Source organism: Crocuta crocuta, unplaced genomic scaffold (genome assembly GCF_008692635.1).
Source record: "Crocuta crocuta isolate KB4526 unplaced genomic scaffold, BGI_CrCroc_1.0 scaffold276, whole genome shotgun sequence".
Lineage (NCBI taxonomy): Eukaryota > Metazoa > Chordata > Mammalia > Carnivora > Hyaenidae > Crocuta > Crocuta crocuta.
This window is the reverse complement of record NW_027531270.1, coordinates 1,235,848-1,263,649: the sequence shown is the minus strand read 5'-3', so window position 1 is coordinate 1,263,649 and position 27,802 is coordinate 1,235,848. Positions and strand designations below refer to the sequence as shown.

Sequence of the window (27,802 nt, the reverse complement as noted above, 5' to 3'; positions counted from 1 at the left end):
GAAACCAATCTAATAGGTTTCTGAGAAAGTGTGTAACAGATGTGAAAATTTTAAGACCTTGAACATCTGAAAATATTATATTCTACTCTCACACATGATTAGCAGTCTAGCTGATACAAAATTCTAGGCTGGAAATATTTTCTTATGGCTTTTGAAGACATCGTTCCAATGTTGTCTAGCTTCCAGTATTACTGTTGAGAATCTTGTGCCACTCTAATTCCCGTGACCAGTTTCTTTTCTCTAAGAGCTATTAGGATTTTCTTTTAAGCTACAGAGTTTGGATTCAGGTGTATAAATCTTTCCCTCCATCATACTAGGTATCTTCAAACTGGGCATTGGGAGAACTTGTATTATTTCTTCGATAATATGCCCCCCTCCTCATTTTCTCTTTCTAGAACTTGTACTGCTTGAATTCTGAATATCTTGAATTTCTTGAGTTAAATATTTCTCATAATTTTTCTCCAATTTTCTATCTTCTTGTCTTCTTGTTACTTTTTGGAAGATTTCTTTAACTTTATCTCTAAAGTGCTGAATTAATTTCTAACTTTTGCTATCCCATTTTTAATTCCCATGGACTCCTTTGTTTTCTGTATCATTCTAAGGAACATTTTGTTCTTCTTTCAAGAATGTGATGTCTTTTTCCATCTAAATTTGTTCATCTGTCTTCTTTGTCTCTGTCTCCCAAGTGTATAATTTTTATTTGTTTTTGTCTCTGTCTTTACTGTTACAGGCTTTTTCCATATATCTCTTGGTTCTTGGTTATATATACAGATTTAAGAGAGAGAAATAACACAAGCTAACTGAAACTTCAGTGTATGTGTGTAAGACTTAATTAATGAAAGATTTCATTATAGGGTGATTGTACAGGGACTGGTAGTTTGTTAAGTGACTCATAACTGCCCATAAACTGTGAGTTATCTTAAGCAGGGATTCTCCAATCTGTTTCCTGGGAGATAGAAGCTTGATTACCAGCACATGGGACTGGAAACCTCACTTTTCAGTATGTAGATCTCTTAAATCTAATATCCCCAGTTTTTAGTATGTCTTCTCTAAACTCAGTGTGTTTATTCAGACTCTAGAATCAAAGGCCATATTCAGTTGAAATGACAGAGGATGTCTAACAGGGCTTAACTGTTCCTTCTACATACTTTAAAGCAATCTCTTTTTGGACCATGCATCCTCTCACCTTTAGAAGTATCTTGTTCCTTAACTGAAGCATTCCAAGGATGTGTGGCAAGTGTTTAGTTGCTCCTCCTATAGGCAGTTACTCAGGTTTATGTTTCTCATATCTACTAATTCAGTGTTCACTCATTTATCTGCTTTTCCATTTTCAAAATCCTATTAAACTTTCTCTTCTTGTCAAATATTCCCTTCTCTTTACCCCCAAGGCATTATGCCTTTTCCTTTTCTATTTTAAAATCCAGTTACTGCCATTTTGCTAATGTTTGGGGAATGAATGATATGTAATGTTTTATTTGGTTTTCAGTCAATAACTTAAATGAAAAAGATACCTTAACTCAGATATTTCTGAAGGGATCAGAGGCTTCAAGACAAAGACTATGTAGTGTTCTTTTATTTCCTATCATATTCAAGAAAATGTAAAGTAATATTCAGCAATTTTGTCATTTTTTCTAAACTCTGCCAGAGGTATTAATATTTATTTTGTCTGAAGCTTCCATGTCTTATAGGACCATGGGTGTGAAAACAGAAGTCTTTGTCCACAGTTCACATCCAAACTCTATGGGTATGACTGGGCAGTTTTCTAAGGGGAAAGTATTTTAACTATTTTTATTATGTTCTATAACATACTAATTAGGAATCTTGATGATATCCAAGTATAATACTATAGCTAATTTGAAACTCAGATAGGCAAGTTTTCTTTTGGCTTTCTCTTATCTAATAGAAATATAGAAACCAACCCACTGTAATTTCTAACAAAAAGAGACTTAGCTGCACACATTTTCCTCCATTGTTGCAGCATATAATTTACTTTCTGAGAAAGGGCATGTGGATCTTCTGGTAATTTGCCTAAGACAAATGGTCACAGTTTATTAACACTTTTGTTTCCATGAAAATAAAAATGTCATTAAATTGTGCTGTCACAGTGTTTGAGATTCTTCTAAGGTCTCTCATGATGGGTAAATGATTGGTTTCTCTTAGAGGATTAATGAACAGGTGAAGGAATTATTGTCTGGATTCTCAGAAAGTGAAAGTACATTTCTTATTAGCAAACCATTGAGAATCCAAAGTCAGAGAATTGTTTTATTGTGTTTTCTCCCCCCAAAGCCTTTATCTTCTTAATTACGCTTTGGTGAGTCTATTATTTTTCTTGGTTTTTGTTCCTTATCCCACAGTAATTATTTCCAGGAAATGGTCACTTAAAAACCATCAAAGGTCACTTAAAAACCATCAAAGGTCAACCATTAAAAGGTAGATCATCCACATACAGATAATTGAAAGCTAGCTATCAAGGGACTGTCCATTGACAGTGAGTGGCAAGGTATTTTCGATGATATTAACTCATGATGATTAGGTGGCAAAGATAAAAAGATATCTTCTTTTCTGGACTTGGACATTGTGTTTTAAATGAAACAGGAGTTAATAATCTGCACAATGCTCACATTGTCGTCATTGGCCCCTTAACATCAACATGTTTTCCCTGTGTTCATACAGATATCAATATGAATCTACAGTTTCAGTTTCAGGCAATTTGTCCTTAAACAATTTCTTGTGTATGGAAAATGGAACCCAGATTTTCAGACCAACGGAAGATCCATCAGGTTGTCTATTTCATTGTATTGCTTTCTGTTCAGTGAATTTTTAACTGAACACTTTCTGCTGAGGGGCTTTGAATGTTATTAAGTTTGGTTAAGTAAGTAAGTAAATGAACAAAAGATATTTTATTTTTCTCAGGGATTTTGGAGATCAAGGAGGGAATTAAAAATGGCTTATATCAGAAAATGTTATTCCTCTTATATTTGAATATATTTAGGAAGAATGCCTTATCTATTCTTTGAAATGCTTATTTAAAAATAAGCCAAAGACATCCATTAAAGGACTACTTAGAGTTAATTCCACAGAGGAAATTAGAAAGATAGAGTTATGCTGATTTGTAAATGAGCAATAGATATAGAAACTAAAAGATTTGTGTTATATCACTGATCTTCCATTTCAGAAAAAGGAGGCAAGTATGCTCTAACTCTGATTTACTCTATTCTCTTTCTGCTGAACTAGGAACTTGTCTTTCTGCCCTACTTCTTCCTCCTTATCAGAGATACTACTTTACAGGCCGACACAATAGTGGTGTTCCTTCTGGCTTCCTGCATTCCCAGGCACCAACAAGCCAGCTTCCGCTCCTTCATATGCTAAGAGACCTATATAATCTTCTGGTGACACTTAGTCTGGAAGTAACTTGTTGATTTACCTCTTCCTCTTATGGGGACATTTTTATGCTGGATTCATTTCAGTGGAAGTTACATTGGCCCCCAAGACTGGGAATTTCACTGCTGGCATGGAATCAGAGGAAACCAGTTCAAGGAGTATAAGAATAGCTGTCTCAGAAACTCTAAGCCAAAGCATTCCCTGGAGAAACAAACAGACAAACAAACAAACAAACAAACAAAAACAGTGACATCAAGAGTGGCCTCTATACTCTTCTTTTGCCAAAGACTGACTAGGTCCTATTTTCTATTTTTTTTCCTTAAATCTACATTGTAGTGGATAAAAATTCATTGATCACCAGATATTTAAATTTTGCCTCATGGTAGGCCTAGAGTTTGCCTATGATCTCTAGACACAACGTGCTGTCCTCACCACAGAAAAAAATTATGAATACCCAGAAATGGATATTATGATTCTCTGGACTAGGAATGACTGAAAGATAGATATACACAGAAATATATAGATAGATAGCTATTTCCAGGCTCAGCTGTGCTCAGGAGCCTCACATGTGTGGGTACCCGGCCAGATTACAGAAGATAAAAATAAGCTGTCATTCACTTTCCTGAAAACATGACCCCACAGAGTGTCCTTCTGGCGTGATAGCTATTTTGGCTTAGAAAAGAATTGGCTGTTTTAAGACATCTGCTCATCTTCCTCCCTTTCAATAACATTTGGCCTAATCTTTATTATTCTACTAAGCAGTGCTACTCCAAGGATTAGGGTGGATTCTTGGTTAAAAATTATTTGGTGGTTACAGTAAACAGTAAGTCCTATAGAGAAAGTGTGATTGCTAGTGGTTAAATATTTTTAGTTTCTATAAAGTAGTTAGAGCTGTAGAGAATTCAAACTTCAGTGAGATTCTTATTTAAATCATATAGTATCAATTCTAGAGAGAGATATTTGTGGGGTTTGTTCCTCTTCCCAAAGTTGGTGTAGAAATGGGGCAGCTTTCATAGCAGCTAACTTGGTCCAGTAGCTAGTGGCAAAGTGTCTCTCTGGAAGGAAAAGTAGTTCTGGTTTTTAGTGTTTGTCAATTTCTGTCAAATAGTGCCATCAAACCTATATGTACCAATATGTTGTCACTAAATACTAAATTGAAGAAAGATGTTATACTACTCATCTCTCCCAACCCACTAGGAACTGGCTCCAGCACACCTTTTATATTTGCCATACCTAAGTACACTGTCAGAAAAGGCAACTGGAATGGCCCAATGATTCATTGCTGTCATAGTAATATAAATAATTGACAAGATGTCATGTCACATAACTACTGTGAAATGTTTAACAAAAATTTAGAATTAAGTATTACTAATACTTTACTACCAAAACACTAATACAATGTATCTTTTTTCTTTTAATGCAGAGTGTGTTAAAGAAGTTAAATCATTAATGTGGATATATGTACTAGTCGGAAATATTATACGTGGAATTGGTGAAACTCCCATCATGCCTTTGGGCATTTCCTACATAGAAGATTTTGCTAAATCTGAAAACTCTCCTTTATATATTGGTAAGTTTGAAAATCTGCCTTAGATCCTCTCAGGAAAGTAAGTTCCTTAAGGATGGATATCAGTTATTTGTAGTCAGTGATTTCCAGAATGATGAGCAGAGTACCTCAGCACAGCTGGCCATCAATAAAAGTTTACTGAATGGAGCAATTACATGCTAACTCCAAATAAGCCACTTTGCTAATTCTGCTTTTTCCTATTGAAAACAGTAAGAATCTAGTGCCCCAGAGATCTCTTTGACTCGCCCATTCCTTTGGCACCAATCTACATCAAATATATATTTTCCTTAAAATGCCTCTTATTATTCAAAATCATTTTTAGTATTTTCATTACCTCTATTTTTTTGTTCAGGTATTCATTAATCCATCTCTATAGGTTATTATAACAGCTCCATTGGTAATTTTATCAATAGCATTTTTAAAAATCAATTTCTTATAAATATTCTTGCAATATAATTTTCTCAAACATTTTTGATTATGTCTTTCCTACCAGTTTATAAAACATACTGGCTCTTTATTTACTATCTCTAATATCTCCACTTATTACTCACAGCTCTGTACTCTATTTAGTTTCTTGTATAGTTTCTCTTCATCAAAATCTTTCCACTCTAGCCAGGCTTTTTCAGATTCTTCACAAATATCTGGTTCATATTCTTAGTTATGTTTCTGAAAATTTCCTTTTCTAAAATCTGTCAGTGTCATCTACCAGCATAACCAATTTAAAATCCACCCTCTTAGGTTGTCTTCCAATCTCCTAAATAGTCTTCGTTTATTATGAATAACTTATGTATATTCATTAGTTAATCAATCTGTTGTTAGCATAAAAGGATAACCTTTAGCACAGGAACAATTTTGCTGGTAATGTAGACATATCTTTTAAGAACTGGAAATGTCAAAGGTGAAGAGGGAGAAAGGTACAAACAGAGTGGAAAGGAGGCAAACTATAAGAGACTCTTAAATACTGGGAACAAACTGAGGGTTGATGGGGGTAGGGGAGAGGGGAAAGTGGGTGATGGGCACTGAGGAGGGTACTTGTTGGGATGAACACTGGGTATTGTATGGGAACAATTTGACAATGAATTATATTTAAAAAAAAGAACTGGAAATATCAAAGAAGTTAAATACAGGAACAGATCTGCACATAAGTGAAACAGATGAAAATATTTAGAGATCCTTTACCCCAACTAACCTTTGGTACTTTTTGATGATGCACTGATTTGCAATAAGTTTTTCAGTGTTTTTCTTTTTGGAACTTTCAAATCCCTTCACATACTTATCTTGAAAGAATATAAATGCTTGCCTGCAATAAAATAATGAATACCTTGTTACAATATGTATTTCTTTATTCAATAAATACTAGGATGTATAATATATAGAAATAAATGTCATATCTATATGTTCTAAGATGAATAAGACAGTCCATATAAGGTTTAGTATATAAATAACTACATAATTATAAAGAAATTAAATATGATAAATATCTGTGTATAATTAATTTTTTAAATTAAATAAATAAATGTGTGTGCATATAATTAAATAACTATAAATCAGTAAGCTATACAGTTGAGGAAAATACTTCCTGTATGGCTCTGAAGTATAGAAGAGAACATAAAATCTAGAAATGAATTTTGAGAATCATATATAGAGAAAATAAATAAAATTAAGAGGGAGAAATGAGTTTGCCAAAGAAAGCCATATATATAGTAAGAAGTCCGAGGTTAAAATACTAGAGAACACTTTTGGTTAGTGAATAGAATAGAAACAAGAAAAAGCAGGAGCACCTGGGTGGCTTACTTGGTTAAGCCTCCAACTTTGGCTCAGGTCATGATCTCACAGTCCATGAGTTGGAGTCCTGCATGGGACTCTGTGCTGACAGCTCAGAGCCTGAAGTCTCCTTTGGATTCTGTGTCTCCCTCTCTCTCTGACCCTCTCCTGCTCACACTCTGCCTCTCTCTCTCTCTTTGTCTCTCTCTCTCATATAAATAAACATTAACAATTTTAATTTAAAAAAGAAAAAGCAAAGAACTAGTCACAGGTGAGAAAGTAAAATAATAAAGGTATATTTTTGTGAAAGTATTAGGAGAAAATGTCAAAAGAGGCGCTTGCCAGCAATGTCAAATAACATGAAGAGTTAGGAGGATGGAGACCAGAAAAGGACACTGAATTAGTGGCAAAAGAACACTGGTCCTGCCTGCAAGTGTTTTAAGAAGAATGTGGAAGAATTTGAGTAGATTCAGTGAGTGGTGAGGCCCTAAGTGTAGAGTGTAGTGAAAGGATTAAAAAGCAGGGTAGATGTGAGATAGTATAATAAGAGGTCAGGAGAGATGGAACAAGCCCAAATAAAGTCATGTTTAATTGAGCAAGATCTCTGAGAAGATAGAAGGGATGATGTCAAGAGTGCGGTGTGTGCACAGGGGAGGCTAGCCTATTGAACTGCAGAGAAGGCAGAGATGCTGGTGAAGACATATTTTGAAGAGAAACAAAGTTGAAGAAGCTCAGGTCGGGTTTTTAGGAGCTGCAAGGGCTCAGTTTTGACTGGAAATTGCAGATAAGCTATGAGCTAATTGATGATGAAATTCCAGATGAGTAAGCAGTCATGATGAAAGAGAGGACTGATGAGTATGGAAGATAATGTGGAGAATAAGAAAGGAGATCATAATGAAAGTGAAGTATCAGTGACAGTGAGATGTAACCAGAGGAGGCTTCAAGTCAGAGACATGAGAGTAAAGCTTTCCTGAGAAATATGCCGCAATAAGTTTACATGGTGTTACTTTAGAATTCCTCCAAAAATGTGCCTGTTGCAGTAGAAGAATCTTGCTCTGTATTGAGGCTTTGTTAACAGCATGATTCCAGCCTATGCTGCTACCACAGATTTTTACCTGCAATTCACCATGAAAGAGAATTTGGAGGCTTTAAGAAAGTGGCTTTACATTTTGAGGCCTTTTTTTCCGCATTTACAGAAAGAAACTTGTTACTTACATGTACACTAAGCTTCACTTTCTTGCAAACTGAAAGTTTAAGGCAAACATATCTGAGGCAAAAACAATTCAGTCTCTAGGCTCTTCATGAAATTAGGACTCTGTATGGGGGTATATAACTATACCATAACTTTGTATTTTCATTTATTTTTAGGATTTGTAGAAACAGGAGCTATCATTGGTCCTCTGTTCGGACTTTCATTAGCATCATTCTGTGCCAATGTTTATGTTGACACTGGATCTGTGAACACAGGTAATTCAATACAATCTATTTATAGTGTCAATAGTACAGAAAGTACCTTCAGTTATATTATCATAATTAGGTGTTGCCTTATTTGATCCTTGGTTAGGTAAATTAATTCCACTTTTCAGGTTCACAAACTGAAGTGAAGGAGTTTAAGTAACTTTTCAAATACTTCAAACCAGTGATCAGGAAAATAAGTTAAAATGCTGACCTTCTGACTCAAAATCCAGTACTCTTTCTATGGTACCACAACTACATTTCTTATTTTCAAGAGATTTAAGGATATAGGTCTGAATTTCTTTTAATCAAATAATCATTTGTTTATCATTAAATAGAGCTTGTAGTTATTTTAATAAGTACCTATATATAAGTTTCTTACAGGATAGGTCAGGTAAACAAAATAATTTATTGCTAGAAAATATTATAATACCACATACTGTCAGACAAATGTTAGGAATGTCTAAATTGCATACAAATTCTGTACTTGGATAAAACATGAGAACCGTAATATTAAGAATATTCCACAGTTCATGTAAGGAAATAGTGACAAGCTAATAAAAATGTGTATGTTTCTTTACAGATGATCTGACCATAACTCCCACTGATACTCGTTGGGTTGGTGCATGGTGGTTTGGCTTTTTGATTTGTGCAGGAGTGAATGTGCTTACTGCCATTCCTTTTTTCTTTTTGCCCAAATCGCTTTCAAAGGAAGGACTAAAGAATAATGCAGACATCATTAAAAATGACAAAGAAGAGAAACAAAGAGAAGAGGTCAAGAAGAAAAAGGATGGAATCACTAAAGGCAAATATAAAAATTCTAAATACCATATAATTTACTTTTTATTTTATACAGATGTGTCTGGATTTCAGTCTAACACTATAACATGTCAGGCTGCATTAAGGCAATTTGTCATTAGTAGTCAGCTAGTCTGAGACTTCTGGTGCTACTACATGGAAATAAGTGACAGAATTTGGAAGATGAGTTATCTGTTGCAGCATTTATATAAAATTTTATGTCAATTCAGGCACTAACTAAATAAATAAATCCCCATTTTCCTTTAAAAATCTATTTTATAGAGAACATGTATAATTAAAAAAAGAAATTCAAACTGAGAACAAAAGGAGGAAAAAATACACAATATTTCAAAGTGTATAGTTCTGAAACAAAAACTGTTAGCTTAACTTGAGCTTCCTGGAAGTTGAGGCAAAAAAAAAAAAAAAAAAGAATACATGAAAGTCATATAATTCTCTGTATTTGATAGAGAGAGGAATAATAATTCTTAAAGAGAAACTGTTCTCCAAGTAACACATTATGAAAAAAAGAAAAATTTCTCATATGATATGATACAGGTAATACTGAACCACATATTAGTTCCCCAGCAGGTGCAAATGCATATTTCATAGAACAGGTTTTTTTTTCTTTTTGGATAAATCTTCAATAAAAACTCAAAGTACAATTTACAGCAAGTGTTTTTTGTGGGAAACTAATCTAAGGTAGTCTAAGTATTTAGTGTTCAAGAACATAGAGTCTCAAATTTGGCCATATATTGGAATTACCTGGGATATTAAAAAAATTATTAATGCCTAAAATTCTGTAGTATTCCCAGGTCTGATTTAATTAGTATGAGGTATAGCCTGGGCCTTGGAATTCTTAAAGAGTGTTCATTTACAAGATAAAGAGAGACTCAGCTTCCTTATCTGTAAAATGGGGGTAATAATTGTACTTCTTATTATAGAGTTGTTATGTGAGGGAAAAAGAAGTTCTGGTACATATTACTGTTATCACTGCTATTAGTATTAGTGTTATTGTTGATGTTGCTACTTCCACTCTCACCCATAATTATAATACCAATCTGCACAAAATTTTTATTAACAATTACACATTCACTTAAACTAGTATTAAACATAATAAGTCTTATATCATTAGAAGCCAATTCAGAACCTTTCAAATTTTCAGTGATCATGATTATATTGAAAATCTTTTAAAAGGTTGATGTGGACTGATAAAGTATTTTAACATAGAATATTGTGTGTGATCTGCAAGATCTATTTCAAAACTAGGAAATGGCTGAGCTTATTATGCGAGATATAGAAAGGAAATTTGAACTACTGAGAGTCATCTACTACGACAGAGATGTCAACAAACACGTACAAGTTAAAAAGCTCTGAGGTACTCTGAACTCTCTCATCCACCATGTACTTTATTCATAATATGAATTCTACAGCTAAAATAGTTTTCTTTGCACCGAGCTCTTCTTCTTTCTCTCTCAATTTATGTATTGATTCTTAGGATCTTATTGAACAAAAAATACACAATAAGGAAGGAAATCAAGACAAAAAAACCAGGAACATAGGAAAAGTGAAAAGTAACTGTGAGACTTTGGTCCCAAAATGGTGGCAGGGCAACCCAGAAAGTTTGCGAGAGATGGGCCACAAATTGGGGTTTTTGCGATGTCAGTCCACACCAACAGGGGAAAGTTGGGGTTATATCAATTACATATTTACTTTAATATGTTGTACCAAATGAATCAAGATCTCAGAAAGTGGGACCTGAGCATTTGTACTTTAAAAGAGCCCCAGGTGGTTTCATTGTGTATCCAGTATGAATCACAGGCAGGATCAAAACTGTTTTTCTGAGGAAGCAGAAAAATAGCTGTTACTTGAGAAAATTATATCCCATGAATTCCCACATATATATTTAAACTGTTCAGGAAAAATAATACCAATATTTGAGTGTGAACTTTATCAAGCTGACTTCCTTCTAAACTTTAAAGAACAGAACAAGTGTCTTTCATTCTAGATGATCTCTAGAGAAGAGAGGATATTCATAGAAGGGAAAAAGGAAATGGTGTGAATGTCAACAATATTTTCCTTAAGACACAAAAGTAACTTAGTGATGGCAAAACTGTTGTGTTCTGATCCTTACCCAGCCAGCTGCATTACTGACTTGCAGAAGGTACCAAAAAGATATAACTTTAGCTTTCAAGAGGCACAAACAAAACAAAACACACACACCAAAAAAAAAACCCCAAAACAGTATGTGCATTATAAATAGAAAAATGTAATTTGGAGGCGAGGCTGATGTTTTAGAAAAAGTAAATCTTAAAATGCAAAGCCAAGCTAGTTTAATACTGTTGTCATTCTTCCATTTCAGATTTTTTACCATTCATGAAAAGTCTTTTATGCAACCCAATTTACATGCTTTTCATACTAATAAGTATTATACAGTTCAATGCTTTTGTTAATATGTTCACCTTCATGCCTAAATATCTGGAACAGCAACATGGAAAATCGGCTTCAGATGCAATCTTTCTAATTGGTATGTTTATTCTTCTCTGTATTAGTAGCCCACTTTTTTTTTAAACCATGAAATGGTGAACAGTATGATGATGGGTCTAAGAGACTCCTAAATTGAATATGTTGAGATGTCTGTCTCTGATACATTTCCCCCTTCCATTCTTCAGGGAAATTAACAAAGGGGAAGGAAAGAAAGCAGCCAGGAAATTCTGGCTTTTTTTCCTTCTGTTCTCTCTCCAGTCAGAATGCAAATTCAAAATATTTGTGGAAATCTTAGGGAATGTACAAAGTAGATACAAACTTTAGATAGGCAAATATTAATATAAAAAGGAAAGCGATGTTAACTCATCAGGAGTCTGAGTTTTACTCTTACCTCCAGTTTATGAATTCTGTTTCTCCTTAGTTCCCTGGCCCTCTGGTGGTTTACAGGGTCTTTGCAGCCCAGGCATTCTGATTTTCCTATGACCACATTAATTTCCGTGGTTCTCCTTCACCTTGGGTTTCTCCTGAGATCTTTTGACTGTTTTAAAAAGTGAATTTCCCAGACTACCTGGATCCACATCACCTAGAGTGCTTGTTAGAAGTTCAGATACCTGGCACCCACCTCAGACATACTAAATTAGACAATCTGGTGTGAGACTCTGGAATGGATTTTTAAACACTCTCCCAAGTAAATGTGATGTGCTTCAGTGAGAGACCCTGGCATTAAGAATGCCATTTAGGGCCTCTTTTCCTTTTTCTTGTTTTTTTTTTTTTTTTTTTTTTTNTTTTTCTTTTTTTTTTTTTTTTTTTTTTTTTTTTTTTTAAATTTTATTGTTTTTAGGGAGAGGGACATGAAATGTAAATACACTTAACAATCAAAGGCTCAGCAAAGTAACCTTCTAAGAGACCTTGAATGAAGTCAAATTCTTAACAAGTAGAGTTGGTATAAACAACTGCAAAATCATATTAATCATAAACTACTTGTCAACTTTGAATTGCCACTCTTACCTAAATCATTAGAAAAGAGATATAGATCATGATCCCTGCATATAAGAAATTTACAACCTACTACAATTAATTAAATGAAGGACAGTGATAAGTCTTAAAATGTACTTTGACACTGCGGGGCATTTAAAAGTCTCTCTGTATGTAATATGTTACTAAGTGGAGACCATAATCAATTCGTTTTCTTCACTGTGAGTTGGACCTGGATGGCTTCTTATGTAAGACATATTAAATACCTTATTTGTTCTTTTACTAAAACACTATGTAAACAACATTTTTACTTATATTTATAGGTATTTATAACTTACCTCCAATATGCATTGGATATATAGCTGGTGGTTTAATTATGAAGAAATTCAAGATTACTGTCAAACAAGCTGCCCACATAGCATGTTGGTTATCTTTAACTGAATATCTTCTCCATTTTTTGTGTTTTCTCATGATCTGTGATAATTCTTCAGTTGCTGGCATAACCACCACTTATAAAGGGTATGTTGTTTTCTAATAAATGTCATACTTTTAGAACAGTTAATAATGTATTTTATTCAATGGTTACCCAATGACCAGTACATTTGCTAATTGGATTTAATAGCAATAATCCATGGTCTTTCTTTATCTTTCCTCTATCTGTCAATTATAAGCCTATCCCTCCAGGTTAATAGGGTTGGTTAGTTTATGAGTGCATGTGTATGTGTGTGGGCTTATCTTTGTGATATCCTAGTAGACACTAAAGTGGATATGGTCAGGGTGCCTGGGTGGTTCAGTCAGTTGAGCGTCCAACTTCAGCTCAGATCATGATCTCACGGTTTGTGGGTTCAAGACGTGCATCAGGCTCTGTGCTGACAGCTAGCTCAGAGCCTGAAGCCTGCTTCGGATTCTGTGTCTCCCTCTCTCTCTGACCCTCCCCTGCTCACGCTCTCTCTCTCTCTCTCTCTCAGAAATAAATAAAAAACTATTAAAAAAATAAAGTGGATATGGTCAATAGTTTTAGGTTGTATTAGGTTGTATATGTTATCCATATATTTTATACTCTCATAAATGGGTAAAATTAAGAATTCACTATACAATCTTAATCATCTTTATATGTTTCCACAATGGGCTTAAATCCAGCATAACTGAATCCCAATACATGATATTTTAATTCATATGTAAATTCATACATTTCACTTGTCTAGTTATGTCTTTACCATTGAATAGAGATTTTAGATTTGTATTTGAGAGTTATCTGAATTTATAGGAAGATTATGCATCCTGATATCATCTCTTCACTTTTGAAAATACATATCCTAACAGATGTGAGGTGATATCTCATTGTGGCTTTCATTTTTATTTCTCTGTATTGGCCATTTGTATGTCTTTGGAAAATTTTCTGCCCATTTTAACACTTGATCTTAGCCAAAAAGGCTAAGAAGCATTCTTCTGCCCATTTTAAAATCAGATTGGTTGTTGTTTTCATTACTGAGTTTTTACATATTAGTTTTTACATATTTTGGATATTAATCCCTATCAGACATACAATTTGTAAATATTTATTCCCATTCCATAGGCTGCCTTTTTATTTCGTTCATAATTTCCTTGCTGTCCAGAAGCTTTTTAGTTTGATGTAGTTCCACTTGTTTATTTTTGTTTTTGTTACTTCTGCTTTTTGGTGTCCAATCTAAAAAAACCACTGTCAAGGAGCTAACTCACTATGTTTTCTTCTAGGAATTTTATGGTTCTGGGATTAAATTTAAGTCTTTAATCATTTTAAGTTTATTTTTTGTGTATGGTATAAGTTAGGGGTCTGGTTTAATTCTTTTGCATATGGCTGCCCAGTCTCCCAACATCATTTATGAAGCAAGTATTCTTTCCCCACAGTAAATTCTTAGCTTGTTTGTTGTAAATCAATTCACCATATATACATGGTTTATTTCTGCATTTATTCTGTTCCGTAATCTTTGTGACTCTTTTTTATGTTAATACCATACTGTTTTGTTTACTATTATTTTGTAAAATAGTTTGAAATCAGAAAGTGTGATATCTCCAGCTTTGCTGTTTCTCAAGATTGCTTTGGCTGTTTTTGTGATTCCATACAAATTTTAGAATTGTTTTCTATGTCTGTGAAAAATGCCATGGAATCAGTATAGACATTGCCCTAAATCTGTAGATTGCTTTGGGTAGTATGAACATTTTAGCGATAGTAATTCTTTCAATCCATGGGCATGGAATATCTTTCTATTTATTTATGTCTTATTGTATCTTTCACGATGTCTTACAGTTTTCAATGTATAGATTCTCACATCCTTGGTTAAATTTATTCCTTAGTATTTTATTCTTTTCATGCAATTATTGGATCATTTCTCAATTTTTCTTCTAATAGTCTGTTGTTATTGTACAGAAACAGAACTGATTTTTGTATACTGATTTCCCATCCTGTAACTTTACTAAATTAATTTATTAGTTCTTGCCATTTTTGATGGAGTCTTTAGAGTTTTCTATATATATTATATCACCTACAAATAGAGATGATTTCACTTCTTCATTTCTGATTTGAATGCCTTTATTTCTTTATCTTGCCTAATAGCTATGGATAGAATTTCTTGAAATAAAGTGGATAGGGTGGACATTCTTATGTTGTTCCTAATCTTAAAGGAAAGCTCTCAGCTTCCCATCGAGTATGATATTAGCTGTGGGTTTGTCATAAATGGCCTTTATATATTGTTACCTTTCTTCCATAATTTGTTGAGAGTTTTTATCATGAAAGGATGTTGAATTTTATCAACAAAATAGATGCTTTTTCTGCATTTATTGAGATGATCATATGATTTTTACCCTTCAGTTTGTTAATGTGATATATCACATTGATTAGTTTGTGTATATACAAACATCCTTGCATCCCTGGAATAAAACCCACTTGATCATGGCATATGGTCTTTAGAATGTGTTGTTGAATTCATTTTGCCAGTATATTATTGATAATTTTTTGCATTTATATTCATTGGGGATATTGTCCCATAGTTTTCTTGTAGTGGCCACATCTGACTTTAGTATTAATATGATTCTGGCCTCAAAAATGAGTTTGGTGATATTTCCCCTCTTCATTTTTTTGTAATAATTTCAGAAGAATTGGTGTTAATTTTTTAAATGTTTGATAGGATTCACTAGCAAAACCATCTAATGCTGGACTTTACTTAGTTGGGAGGTTTGTGATTATGATTTAATCTCCTTACCAGTAATTGATCAGTTCAGATTTTCTATTTCTTCATGATTAACTTTGGTATGACATATGTTCTAGAAATTTGCTCATTTCTAAATTGTCCAATTTATTGTATAATTAATAGTTTTCTCTTATGATCTTTCATATTTATGTGTATTAGTTATAATATTTCCTCCTTAATTTATAATTTTATTTATCTAGGTTTACTCTTTTTATTTTTCTAGTTCCTTGATATGTAAAGTTAGGTTGTTTATTTGAGGTTTTTTTTTCTTCTTTTCTATGTTTACATGTTCTATACATTTTTACATGTTACATGTTTTATGAACTTTCTTCTTAGAATTCCTTTTTGCATCCTAAAATTTTGGTATGTTATGGTTCCATTTTTATTTGTGTCAGGGTATTTTTTTTATTCCCTTTTGATTTCTTCTATGATCCAGTGGTCATTTACGAGTGTGTTGTTTAATTTCCATATATTTGTGAATTTTTCAGATTTCCTCTTGTTAATTGATTTCTAGTTTCCTATCATTGTGGTCAGAACGAATACTTGATATAATTTCTATCTTCTTGAATTTTTGAAAATTATTTTGTGGCCTAACATGATATATCCTAGAAAACATTTTGTGTGCTTTTAAAAAGAATGTGCATTCTGTTGCTATTGGATGGAATATGTTGGATTTGTATATGTCTTTTAGGATGGTATATTGTATTGTTCAGATCTGCTATTTCCTTATTGATTCTCTGTCTAGATGATCTATCCATTGTTGATAGGAGGATATCAAAGCCTCTATTGTTGTATTGCTGCTTATTTCTCCTTTCAGTTATGTTAATATTTGTTTATATACTTAGGTACTTCAATAGTGAGTGCATATACAATTGTTATATCTTCTTGATGAATGAACTTCCTTTGTGGTTTGATAACTTTTTGTGGCAGTATGCCTTTACAACTTTAGCATAATCTTTTAGGTACTACTACAGCTCTTTCCTTTGTATGAGGCTTACATTAAAATATATTTATAGAATCCTATTCTTTAACCATTTGACTGTGATAGCATATGGAAAATATATTTGTATTTCTCCCCACTCACATTTTACGTTAATGTTAAAATTTACATCATTATCACACTTGTATCCAATAATATATTACTCTAATTATGGTTATTTATGAATTTTTTTAACTTTAAAACTAGAGGTGTAAATGAATTATACACCATCATCATGATGTTAGAGAATTTGACTTTGACTGGTATGGTATGGTATGGTTCCATTTACATGTTTTTATAATGTTAGTTATCATCCTTTTATTCCAGTTTAAAGAATGCCCTTTAGCATTTCTTGTAATTCAGGTCTAGTAGTGATGTAGTCCCTCAACTTTTTGTTAGTTTGGGAAAATTTTTGTCTTTCCTTCGTTTCTGAAGGACAGCTTTGCCAGTTATAGTATTATTAATTGAGAGGTCTTTGTCTTTCTATATGTTGAATATATTATCTCAGGAAATATATTATTTCCTGACCTGCAAAGTTTCTGTTGACAAATCTGCTTATAGTCTTATGTGAATGCACAAATCATCTTTATCTTACTGTTTTCAAAATTCTCTCTTCATCTCTGACTTTTGTCAGTTTAATTACTATGTGTTTTGGGATTTCTCTTTTAATTCAACCTATCTGGTATTCTTGGCTGGGTTACACATTCAAATGGGCTACTGGGTCAGCTCTTTGATTGGGAAGTGCTGCTGGCTGTGCTCTGCAGTTCAGTGGGACCACTGGTAGATCTTTGCAATCACCTCTGGCTGGACAAGGTTGTAGGCTATATCACCTGGCAGGATGATGCCACTGGTTGGACTTCACCATGTGGGTCAGAGCGATGGACTGGGCTTGCAATTGCTCCTGCTCAGCTGGGATCTCAGGCTGTGTTCTGTGATCAGAAAGGGCCACAAGATGTGCCCTGAAGTTGGGTGGGGCCACAGGATGGGCTTCACAATCAGGTAAGCTGCTGACTGTACTCTGCTATTGGAGAAGGTTGCTGGCCAGGATCTCTGGAGGAGAGGCTTCTAGTAATACTCCAGATTTGGGTGGTCCTAGAAACTGCATCTTCTGGTTGGGCAGAATTGCTGTCCAGTTTCTCTCATCAGGTGAGGCTTTAAGCTTGCTCCATGATTTGGCAGAGTCACTGGCTAGGTTCCTTGCCTGAGCAAGTATTTAGGCTGTGTTCAGCAATTGGATAAGGCCAAAGACTGGGCTTTACTGCTGGGTGGTGCTGAAGTCTGGGCTCTGAGGCTGCCCTGGGTTACTGTTCAGGCTTCTTGGTTATGTGGGGCCAGCGGTTATGCTTAACAGTAGGGCAGGCCTATTAGCTTGGCTTCCAGACTGAGCAGGCTGTAGGATGGACTCTCTGGCTTCCTAAGTTCTATGGCCACACTTTCTGGGTGAGTGGGACTGGAAGCTATGTCTCAGCCATTAGGCAAGCCTGTTAATTTGCTTCCCTGCCCAGATGAAGCAGCTGAACAGGTTCAACAGCCAGTATAGTTTGTTGACTGGGAACCCAAATCAAGAAGAATTGCCAACTGAGCTTCTTGGCTAAAAGGAGCCACCATTCAGCTCTGTAGATAAGTAGAAACACTGGCTGGGATATGTACTTGGACAATGCTGCAAGTAAGAATACTGTCTGCCAAGATCTGGGTGCTTATTGCTGTAATCCCTGTCCCCCTTCTTTTCCATCTAATCTCTAATGAGTGAAGCCTGCAGATTCTTCTAGTCATACTCATGAAGTGAGACCTGAATGGCCTCCTGGGTAACATCCCACAATGCTGAAAGGACTTGATGTCTACCTTGGGCTTTCGTTTCCCACTGAAGAAATTGTAGGGCCAGGGCAGCCTTCTCAGTGTGGTGTTGTGCTGACCTGGGGGAGGTACAATTTGATTAGAGTGAAACTGATCCTCTTACTCTTCCAATGTGGTCCTTCTAGGTCCTTGTGTTCCAGGAGGGTGTGTTAGCCTCATTCCCAGATTCTGGGATTTTTACAATGGTATCTTGTCTATAGATAGCTGCTAATTGGTCTTATGAGGGTGTGTCATCAAAAACAAACTATGCTGCCATTTTGATGAACCCTGGACACTCTTCATACTAGAAGAATGTCTTTATTTACTCAAGTAGTTAGATATCTGAAGCTAAATGTAATGTCTGCATTATAAACTGAATTTACAGATTTTTATCTTCAAGGTTGCTTTCATAACATACGATCTCTTGTTAAATTCTACCATATGGATCAACCACAGGGATTAGGTCATCATCATTTTTGAATTCTAATAATACCTGGAAAAATACTTTCCATATGGTGGACACTCAATTAATGCTTGTTTATTGGTTATTGTTTATCTGAAATAAATCATCGATAAAGTGGCTATGTGGTCACCAAAGCAGGTATATTTTATGCCAGAGATATAGTATTGAGGCCACATATTGATAATTGGAAGGCTTCTGTTTCTATTTTGGGAAGGGGAGGAAATATAGTTTTGAATTAAGATGAAAAGAAGAAAAAGAAAATGGTCTTTCAATAGCCATGCATTATTTTAAATCATTTCAGAACACAACAAGATTTATATATGGGAAATGCCATCCTTGCTGACTGTAATAGGGATTGCAACTGTCCAACTAAAACATGGGATCCTGTGTGTGGAAACAATGGTGTGTCATATATGTCAGCTTGTCTTGCTGGTTGTGAGACATCCACTGGAGCAGGAATAAACATGGTAACACATTCTATTGGCCTTTTTTTGTTACAAAACTTTGGTTTTATGTATTGCACTAGAACTTTCCCACATGAACTGGGCCCACATTTGATAAAAGTAAACGTAAGGTTTTTCTGTATGTTCACTTGATTTACTGTTTATTTTATAAATCTTATCTTAAACCTCTATAGCATCTGACCACTGATCTTATTTTTAATCAAAAAATTATTTAAGTATAGCAGACACTGATCACTGAAATTTAATTTCATAGCAGTTGGCATTATTACCCAGGTAATTTGTTTTAAAAATACTCTGGATTGAAGTATTTTTATCATGGAGATAAAATTGGTGGTTCTGATATCAATTATCTACCTAATTGCTTTTCTTTTTTCCCCCTTTTCCCCCTGTATGGATGTATGCATGTATTTTCTGTTTTTCACATTCTTACAGCTCTTTTAAGAAAATGGAACTAGGTTTTGTTTTGTTTTGTTTATCTAAAAAATGTTATATTTAATTGTTGGTTGGTGATAAAGTAAAATACAACTTTTAATTCTAATAAAAAACTGGAAACTTGAGAATTTTAAAAGGATTGACTTTACTCTGTTTTTGAAATAAACTGTATTTTTGAAACAGTTTTATAAGTATCTAAATAGTTCAACTGAGTATTCAAAAACAAATTTTGTTATACTTTGTTTCATAACAAAAACAGTATGTGTTTTTAAAAGGCATGTATTCAGGGTAGCTGAGTTATTGCAAATTTACTCCATATATTTAGAAATAAATATCATTTTTCTAAAACCACTCTTCAATGTTTTGCTTTGCTATAATCCTCAGAGGCACCAGAAGGGAGATGAGAATAAAGAGAATAAACAGTCTCTACCTTGATCCAGTTGTCTAGGTACAAAATATTTGTGATTTGTGTTTGAAATTTACTTTCTTAAATAGGATAATATTTTCTGACAGGTGTTCCAAAATTGTAGCTGCATTCAAACATCGGGGAATTCATCTGCAGTTCTTGGGCTGTGTGACAAAGGACATGACTGTTCCATGATGCTCCAGTACTTTTTAATCTTGTCAGCAATTGGCAGTTTCATTTATTCTTTATCTGCCATACCTGGATATATGGTTCTCCTAAGGTACAGAAAATATCTTCTTTATTTATATTCCTTTAGGGTCCTTTATTAAAGTACCTTTTTCCAAGAAAGCACCCTAGACCCACCTTAACTAAGAATCCTCTGCTTGCATATAACACTTATTAAGAGTTTCACACTAGGCATTGTTGAATTTTACAAAATTTTAAAAGTTTAGGAATATAAACACTCATCTTTTGCCATTTCCCTCCCTATCTTTCCTTCCTTATATTTTGCAGTTAAATTAGTGAACCTCTTATTGTTTAACACAAGAAGAGACATGTTTACATTTTAGTGTAAACTGTATGAAATCGTTATTTTGATGGGTAGAGAGTGGTTGCCTTGCAGTCATTTCAGATGATTCAAACCTAGGCAGCAGAGTGCAAAGCTGTCAGAAGCCTGTGTCATCACTTCCTATATACAGGGCATTGGGCAGATCCCTTGGTCTATTTGAGCTTCATTTTAAATAGACAATAGTCATAATAATAAATGCTGGACTTTTACAAGGCTATTGTGAAATACGAGTGATGAGGGGCTTTCCAATACTAGGACATTGCAGAGCTAAGATTCAGAATTAGGTGTGTTCTTGTCATTCTTGTCATCCCTGCATTCTTCGTGTCTAGTACATAATTATAAACATCCCTGGTAAACAAAATTTGTGTTTTTCCCCTTGCTTCTTCATATTTCATTGGAACTTGAAGCAGACTTAAGTTCATTGGGATTCTCAGTTCACAGCACATTATCCTCATAAGCTGGGATAAGTTTTCACTCGTTTGATTTTGCTTTTTTTCATTCTATTTTTCACTTCCTCTCACCATAGGCAACCATATTAACATGATAGCTATATGAACTTAAATATGTATTTTCCTTTGTAAAAGACTAATATCTTTTTGTGAGTACGTGTTCCTATATTCACATGAGTGGTGCTGTGCTATAAATCTTGCTTTGGCTCACAAGGCACATGTACCTACATTCACCAAGTACTGCTTACTTAGTACGGATAAGTTCTCACACCTTCCCCACATGAGAGTTCCTGCTTTCTTACAGCCTNATGATCAGGGCTCCAATCTACAATAACAAATCCAGAATAATTCATGACCTTAAAGGGCTGAGGACTCCGGCATCTTTCCCATTCTAAAGATTCTAGAGAAGGAATAAAGAAATTAGAAGGGCATAATGGTATAAAGGTGTTAGGATGGTGACTCATCGGCGTCGTAGAGGTGTTGAATCTCCTGGTGGAAACAAGTACATTAAACACAGCAGGATGGTAATTATTATATGTTACCCCCCAGGTATTATAAGAGTAATGATTGTGCTTTCTTGTAGAGAAGCAAAAGGGATGTCCTCCGATGCATAAGGGGAGGCCCTCTACTGCAACAGTAACATTACTTATGTTATATTGATTATTATGATGGTACAGATGCTCAATTCCTCCACACGCGGGTGGTGGGAAGAAGGAAGTTTCACTGGTGTATACCTGTACTTCAGGTTCACCCCAGGAGACAGCTCTCACAAGAGGAGGATTAGGAACATAAGCCCAATAAGTATATTCTATCGCTTGCGCATACATTACCTGACAGGTAACCACAGCCATCATAGCCAACAGCAAACTAGTAGGATTACGAGGTTGACCAGCATTAGCAAGAGTTTTCTCAGCCTCCTGTGTGAGCTTTTTCAGTTGCCCCCATGTTGGAGGGGACGCAGATCGGGTAGGGAAGGTAAAGCTCCGATGTGCAGAAAGCTCTTCAAATTTTTGTACAAAGCGGTCATCCATTATGAGTCTTGATCAGTCGAGTTGGGGCCCAAAACCTAAAATTATCAACAGATATGAAAGCATAACCTCGCCCCAAATATATCAATGTTGCTGGAACCCAACCTTTCTTTTTATCTTTATACCAAATGAGTGTATTCAAGATCTTCTTTTCCTCTTCTTTCCTCTGAAAATGTAATTCTGCCGCTGTTAGATTTTTTTTTACTCCAAATATTCAGAAAATTTAAAGTTAGTAAGGTTTTATTCAAAATGTCTTTTGGTTTCATAAATCTCTCCTGTTCCCCCTTTTTTATTTTTTCAATATACTCACGTAAAGTACGATTAGCCCTTTTAATAATAGCTTGTCCTTGACTATTATAAGGAATACCAAAAGTATGATTTACATGATATTGGGATAAAAAATGAGGTAATTTTGTAGATTGATAGGCGGGTGCGTTATCAGTTTTTAATTCAATTGGGACCCCCATAACTGCAAAACGAGATAATAAATGAGCAATAACAGCGTCAGCCTTTTCAGAATGTAATGCAGTGGCCCATTGGAAATGTGTGCATGTATCTATAGTATGATGGACGCATTTTTGTTGTCCAAAGGATGAAATAAAAATTACATCCATTTGCCATACCTGATTTACTTGCAATCCTCTTATGTTGACACCTGGTGGGGTAAATGGTAAGGCAAAAGGTGCACAAACAGAACAAGAGCGAACAATATTTTGAGCTTGTTTTCTGGTAATAGCATAAGATTTTCGCAATCCTTTAGAATTGGTATGTTGCAAATGATGTTCTTGCTTTGCTGCTTCTATAGGATAAAGCAATGCATCAATTACAGCATTTCCAATTGATAAAGGTCCAGGAAGAGTGGAATGTGCACGGATATGGGTAAAGAAAATTGACTCTGAACGCCGCAGGAGTGATCGTTGTACCTGATAAAACAATTTGTCAATATCCGTCTTGAGAGTTAGAGGCAGTGAAACCTGAGGAAGCTGCAAACAAGAGAGAACAGCATATCGAGAATCTGAAACAATGTTAACAGGAAGTTCAGGAAAGTCTTGCAGAACTAAATAAACAGCCCATAGCTCAGCAGGCTGTACAGAGGAGAAGGAGTGGGGAAGAACTTTAGAACATTCAAAAGTCCAATATCCTGCAGTGTTTTTATTTGCATCAGTAAAAACAGTGGGTCCCTTAACTGGAACATCTGAAATCGGAGATTGAGGTATCATAGGGTTAGTTCGAAGAAAATCAATCAATTTAGATGACGGATAGTGATTAGAAAATGAACCAGGATATGAAGCGAGGGAAATCTGCCAATTTTCATTAAACTGTAAACATAAAGATATTTGAGCATTCGTTAGCTGAGTAATAATCTGGTGTGGTTCTTTCCCTGATAATTGTAGAATACCATTGCGACCCTTCTGTATAAGAAATGCCAATTTATCCATATATGTAGTTAATTTTTTGGAGAAACTGTTAGGCAAAAAAACCCATTCTATTAATCCTTTTTCTTGAGCAATTGCACCAGATGGAGAATGAGGAGTATGAAATACTATGAATAAGAGAGGTTGAGATGCAGAAATATATGTTAAAAAACCATTATTTAATCTTTGCTCAACGAATTGAAGCTCCTGCAAGGCCAAGGGGGTTAAGATTCTGGGACTATCTAAAGCTGCGTCTCCTTGTAAAGTAGAAAATAAGTGTCGTAATTGATGAGTAGGAATCCCAAGTACCGGGCGTAGCCAATTAATATCTCCTAAGAGTTTCTGAAAATCATTTAAAGTTTTTAAATGGTCTCTTCTAATCTGTAATTTTTGAGGCCGGATTCGGTGTTGTTCTAATATAGTCCCTAAATAAGAAATGGGAAGATCCCTTTGAACTTTCTCTGGTGCTATATACAAATTATACTTTTTTAAAGCCTCTTGTACCTTTAAGAAGAATTTATCACGTTCAGTAATACTAGGAGCTGCTAGCAAGAGATCATCCATATAGTGATAGAGAATATAGGTAGGATACTCTTGACGGATAGGCTGTAAAGAACGAGCTACAAACTCTTGACATAAGGTAGGACTATTTACCATTCCCTGAGGCAAGACTGTCCACTGATAATGCTTAACAGGCTGAGCGTGATTAAGAACAGGAACTGTGAAAGCAAATTTATCTCTATCTTGTAATTGTAAAGGAATAGTAAAAAAGCAGTCTTTAAGATCTAGTGCCATTAAAGACCAATTTTGAGGAATAAGAGCGGGAGAAGGAAGGCCCAGTTGTAAGGCTCCCATAGGTTCAATACATTTGTTAACTTCTCTTAAATCAGTCAGCATTCTCCATTTGCCCGATTTCTTTTGTATAACAAACACAGGAGAATTCCAAGGGGAAGTAGAGGGTTCTATATGGCCAAGTTGGAGTTGTTCTGATACTAATTGCTGTAAAGCCTCGAGCTTTATTTTTGGTAATGGCCACTGCTCAACCCATTTAGGAGTATTAATTATCCATTTTAATGGGAGTGCCCGAGGAACTTGAGCAGTGGCCACTAGTTTTCCGATGGAATGGTTACAGAAGCCCCCATGGGAGAGAGAAGATCCCTTCCCCATATATTAAAAGGTATACTAACAATATAAAAAGTGACAAAAGCTGTTTTTCCATTATGGAACTGGCATTGTAAAGGATGAGCACTTTTCCAAACATCTGCAATGGAGCCCAATCCTGTTAGCATTAGAGGGCTTTTTACTTTATTCCAATCCTGGGGCCACTGTTGAGAGGAAATGACTGAAACATCTGCCCCCGTGTCTATTAACCCTTCAAAGTTCCTTCCCTGTATGGTCAAGGAAAGAACGGGGCGAGAATCCTTAATGAGCATTTCCCAAAATATATGTTGTCCAGTACTTCCAAAACCTCCTGACCTTTCATTAGGAAGAGCAGAAAAGGGAAGATAAGATAAAAGAAGTATTTGTGCCACACGTTCTCCAGCTAATAGTGAAAGTGTAATAGAAGTAGAAACCATGATTAAAATTTCTCCAACAAAATCAGAGTCCACAACTCCAGGAATTACAGTTAGGCCTCAAAGCTGCGCTGCTGTGGCCCAATATTAAGCCAAAGGTGCCTTTAGGCAATGGGCCAAATATGTTTGTTCTTAATTTATAAATGCCACCTCCTGGAGACAAAAGAACATTTTCAGCAAGAGGCAAATCAGCAGCCGCACTCCCTGAAGTAGCAGAGCGTAAATCTGACACCATTAAAGGTTTGGTTATCCCTGAGGTAGTAGCCATTTTTAAGGGTTGTTGGGAAATAAAGGGGTCACTTGAGGAGTGGGAGGCGCAGCCAATTGAGTCCCCGACATTGTCCTTGGGCCCCGGGGACTGAGGCCCGCCAAGTAGTTTCCCGACTGTGGGTTGCCAATAGGATTGCCATATTTATCAGTTTTAGAACGACATTCATTGGTCCAATGAAGCCCCTTGCCGCATCGGCAGCAAAGCCCAGGGGGCTTATTTCGTCTCGTATATCCTTGTTTAGCCTTCAATTTTCTGCAATCCTTTTTCATATGTCCAGGCTTCCCACAATGGTAACAATTTCCACCCTTAAAGGGCTTCATAGCCTGAGCCAAAGCAGTAGCAAAAACAGCAGCATTATGTTCAGTGCCTCCCACTCCTGAACAAGCCCTAATATATTCAGCTATAGAAGCTCCCTGCCCCTTTAAAGGGCCCAAAACACGTTTACATTCCGGGTTTGCATTTTCAAAAGCAAGTGTCTGCAACAGTATCTCCGAGATTTCATCATGTCCCACAGCTCGCTCAACAGCCACCCGCAATCTAGCAAGAAAATCAGTATAGGGTTCACTGGGTCCTTGTAGAGTTTTTGTGAAAGAAGGCTGAGCGTGGCCAGTAGGTACAACACGGCGCCAAGCCCTAAGAAACACCTGGCGCACCTGCTGTAAATCCTGGTCAGAATATTGAGCCTGATCGCTCAAGGCTCGAAACTGTCCCTCTCCCATCAATTTATCCTCCAGGGGACCAGGAGGGTTCTGCCCCTCATTAATTCGAGCCTGCTTTTGGGCTTCCTCTTCCCACCAACTCCTTAATTGCAACCATTGGGATCCTTCAAGCACAGCCTGAGCGATAGCTTCCCAATCCAGGGGTAGAACCAATTTTGGTTTCCCTATAGAGTCTAACATAGCTAATACAAAAGGGGATTGGGGACCATATTGAGCGACAGCAGCTTTAAGATCCTTGAAAAATTTATATTCAAAAGGCGAATATTGAACATTAACCATATTGTTGGGAGCTGCTTGCCGCTGAATTGGAAACAATTGTGGGGGATCAATGAAACTACCAGAAGGCTCAGGGATATCATCATCATAGAACATAGACACAGGAAAGGAGAAGGAACGTCCGTCTCGACCCACATCTGGAGCCCCATGAGATACCGGGAAAAGAGAAGCATAGGGAGGGGCTGTGGGAGTAGGAACCCTCTTTGTTCCTTCATTTTGCGTTTTCCACCACTGTTGAAAAAGTCGAGTCACTTTATCAACCCCGTCATTCCCATCAGACGATGAGGAGGACTCACTAGAACTATCAGATTCAGCATCTGATTCCCCATCCCTGGAATGCAAAGTGGCGGCCGCAGAAGCATCATTTAAAGCGGCAGCCTCTGATTCCTTTTGTGTCTCATTAGAGACGTCCTCATAGATTACCTCAGATTTTATAGATTTAGTTTCACTATCTGTAGAAAGCAAAGCAAGTGCTTGAGTGATGGCACTACATAGAGTCCACAATTTCAAAGGAATTATGTTACCCTTCTGATGCTGTTGCTGTAATTCCTTCTGTATTAATTTCCATTCCTTTAAGTTTAATTGTACTTTAGGTTGGCACTTAAACCAATAACAATGCTGCTCCACAAGGCGAAATAATTCTGATAAACGGCGACTAGATGCCTTCACCCCTATGGAGTGGAGAAGTCCTTTGACTAGCTCCATGTATTGTGCCTTTGCTGATGGGGAATTCCCCATAATTTTCCCGAAAGTTCCCCTGCCTTGGACCTACAATCCCCGAGGGGTACTCACCCTTTCGGTTTCGTTCGCCCTCTGCCCCACGTTTGGACGCCAGATGTTGCGGACGAAATGACACAAAGGACAAGACACACACAAAAGACAGACAGAGACACAACTCCGGCCGGAGGAACAATTCTACGCAAGCCCCTCTTGCGGTTTATTTTATACCCCGGTAACTAGATGCAAACTGAAATTTACAAAATACCTTCTTTTACAAAACAAGGGCAAGTAGCCAAACACATTCCAAGGACAGGGGGGAGCAAAGGGAGGAAGTGACCACAACATGTTTACTAAGAGGCCTGCTCACAATTCCAGCCTTCTCCCTATTTCTAAGGAGGGCATGTTCCCTCGTTTGCAAGCGGACCATTAAACTTGGATACTGTGTGCAGGCCTCTTGGCAGAGCATCCTGTTTGCAGGAATGCCTTGCCCAGGCAGGGAGCCCCGTGTGCAGGCACATCCCTGCGTCCCTAACCACGCTTTCTTGTGGTCACTG

At 36.0% G+C, this 27,802-nt stretch overlaps 1 protein-coding gene across 9 annotated transcripts in view; it reads left to right on the top strand.

Annotated features, from left to right (window-relative positions):
* SLCO1A2 (solute carrier organic anion transporter family member 1A2) overlaps nucleotides 1-27,802 on the top strand; it is a 130,463-nt gene that overhangs the window by 81,383 nt on the left and 21,278 nt on the right. For 6 of the 9 annotated variants that reach the window (XM_077771168.1, XM_077771169.1, XM_077771166.1 and 3 more), the window contains 8 exons: nucleotides 2,674-2,780; nucleotides 4,805-4,951; nucleotides 8,081-8,179; nucleotides 8,751-8,972; nucleotides 11,325-11,489; nucleotides 12,748-12,943; nucleotides 19,228-19,393; nucleotides 20,336-20,508. In XM_077771168.1, the coding sequence (XP_077627294.1) occupies nucleotides 2,674-2,780; nucleotides 4,805-4,951; nucleotides 8,081-8,179; nucleotides 8,751-8,972; nucleotides 11,325-11,489; nucleotides 12,748-12,943; nucleotides 19,228-19,393; nucleotides 20,336-20,508 (1,275 nt within the window). The remainder of the gene's footprint in view (nucleotides 1-2,673; nucleotides 2,781-4,804; nucleotides 4,952-8,080; nucleotides 8,180-8,750; nucleotides 8,973-11,324; nucleotides 11,490-12,747; nucleotides 12,944-19,227; nucleotides 19,394-20,335; nucleotides 20,509-27,802) is intronic. The other 3 variants (XM_077771170.1, XM_077771172.1, XM_077771173.1) reach the window with 3 other exon arrangements.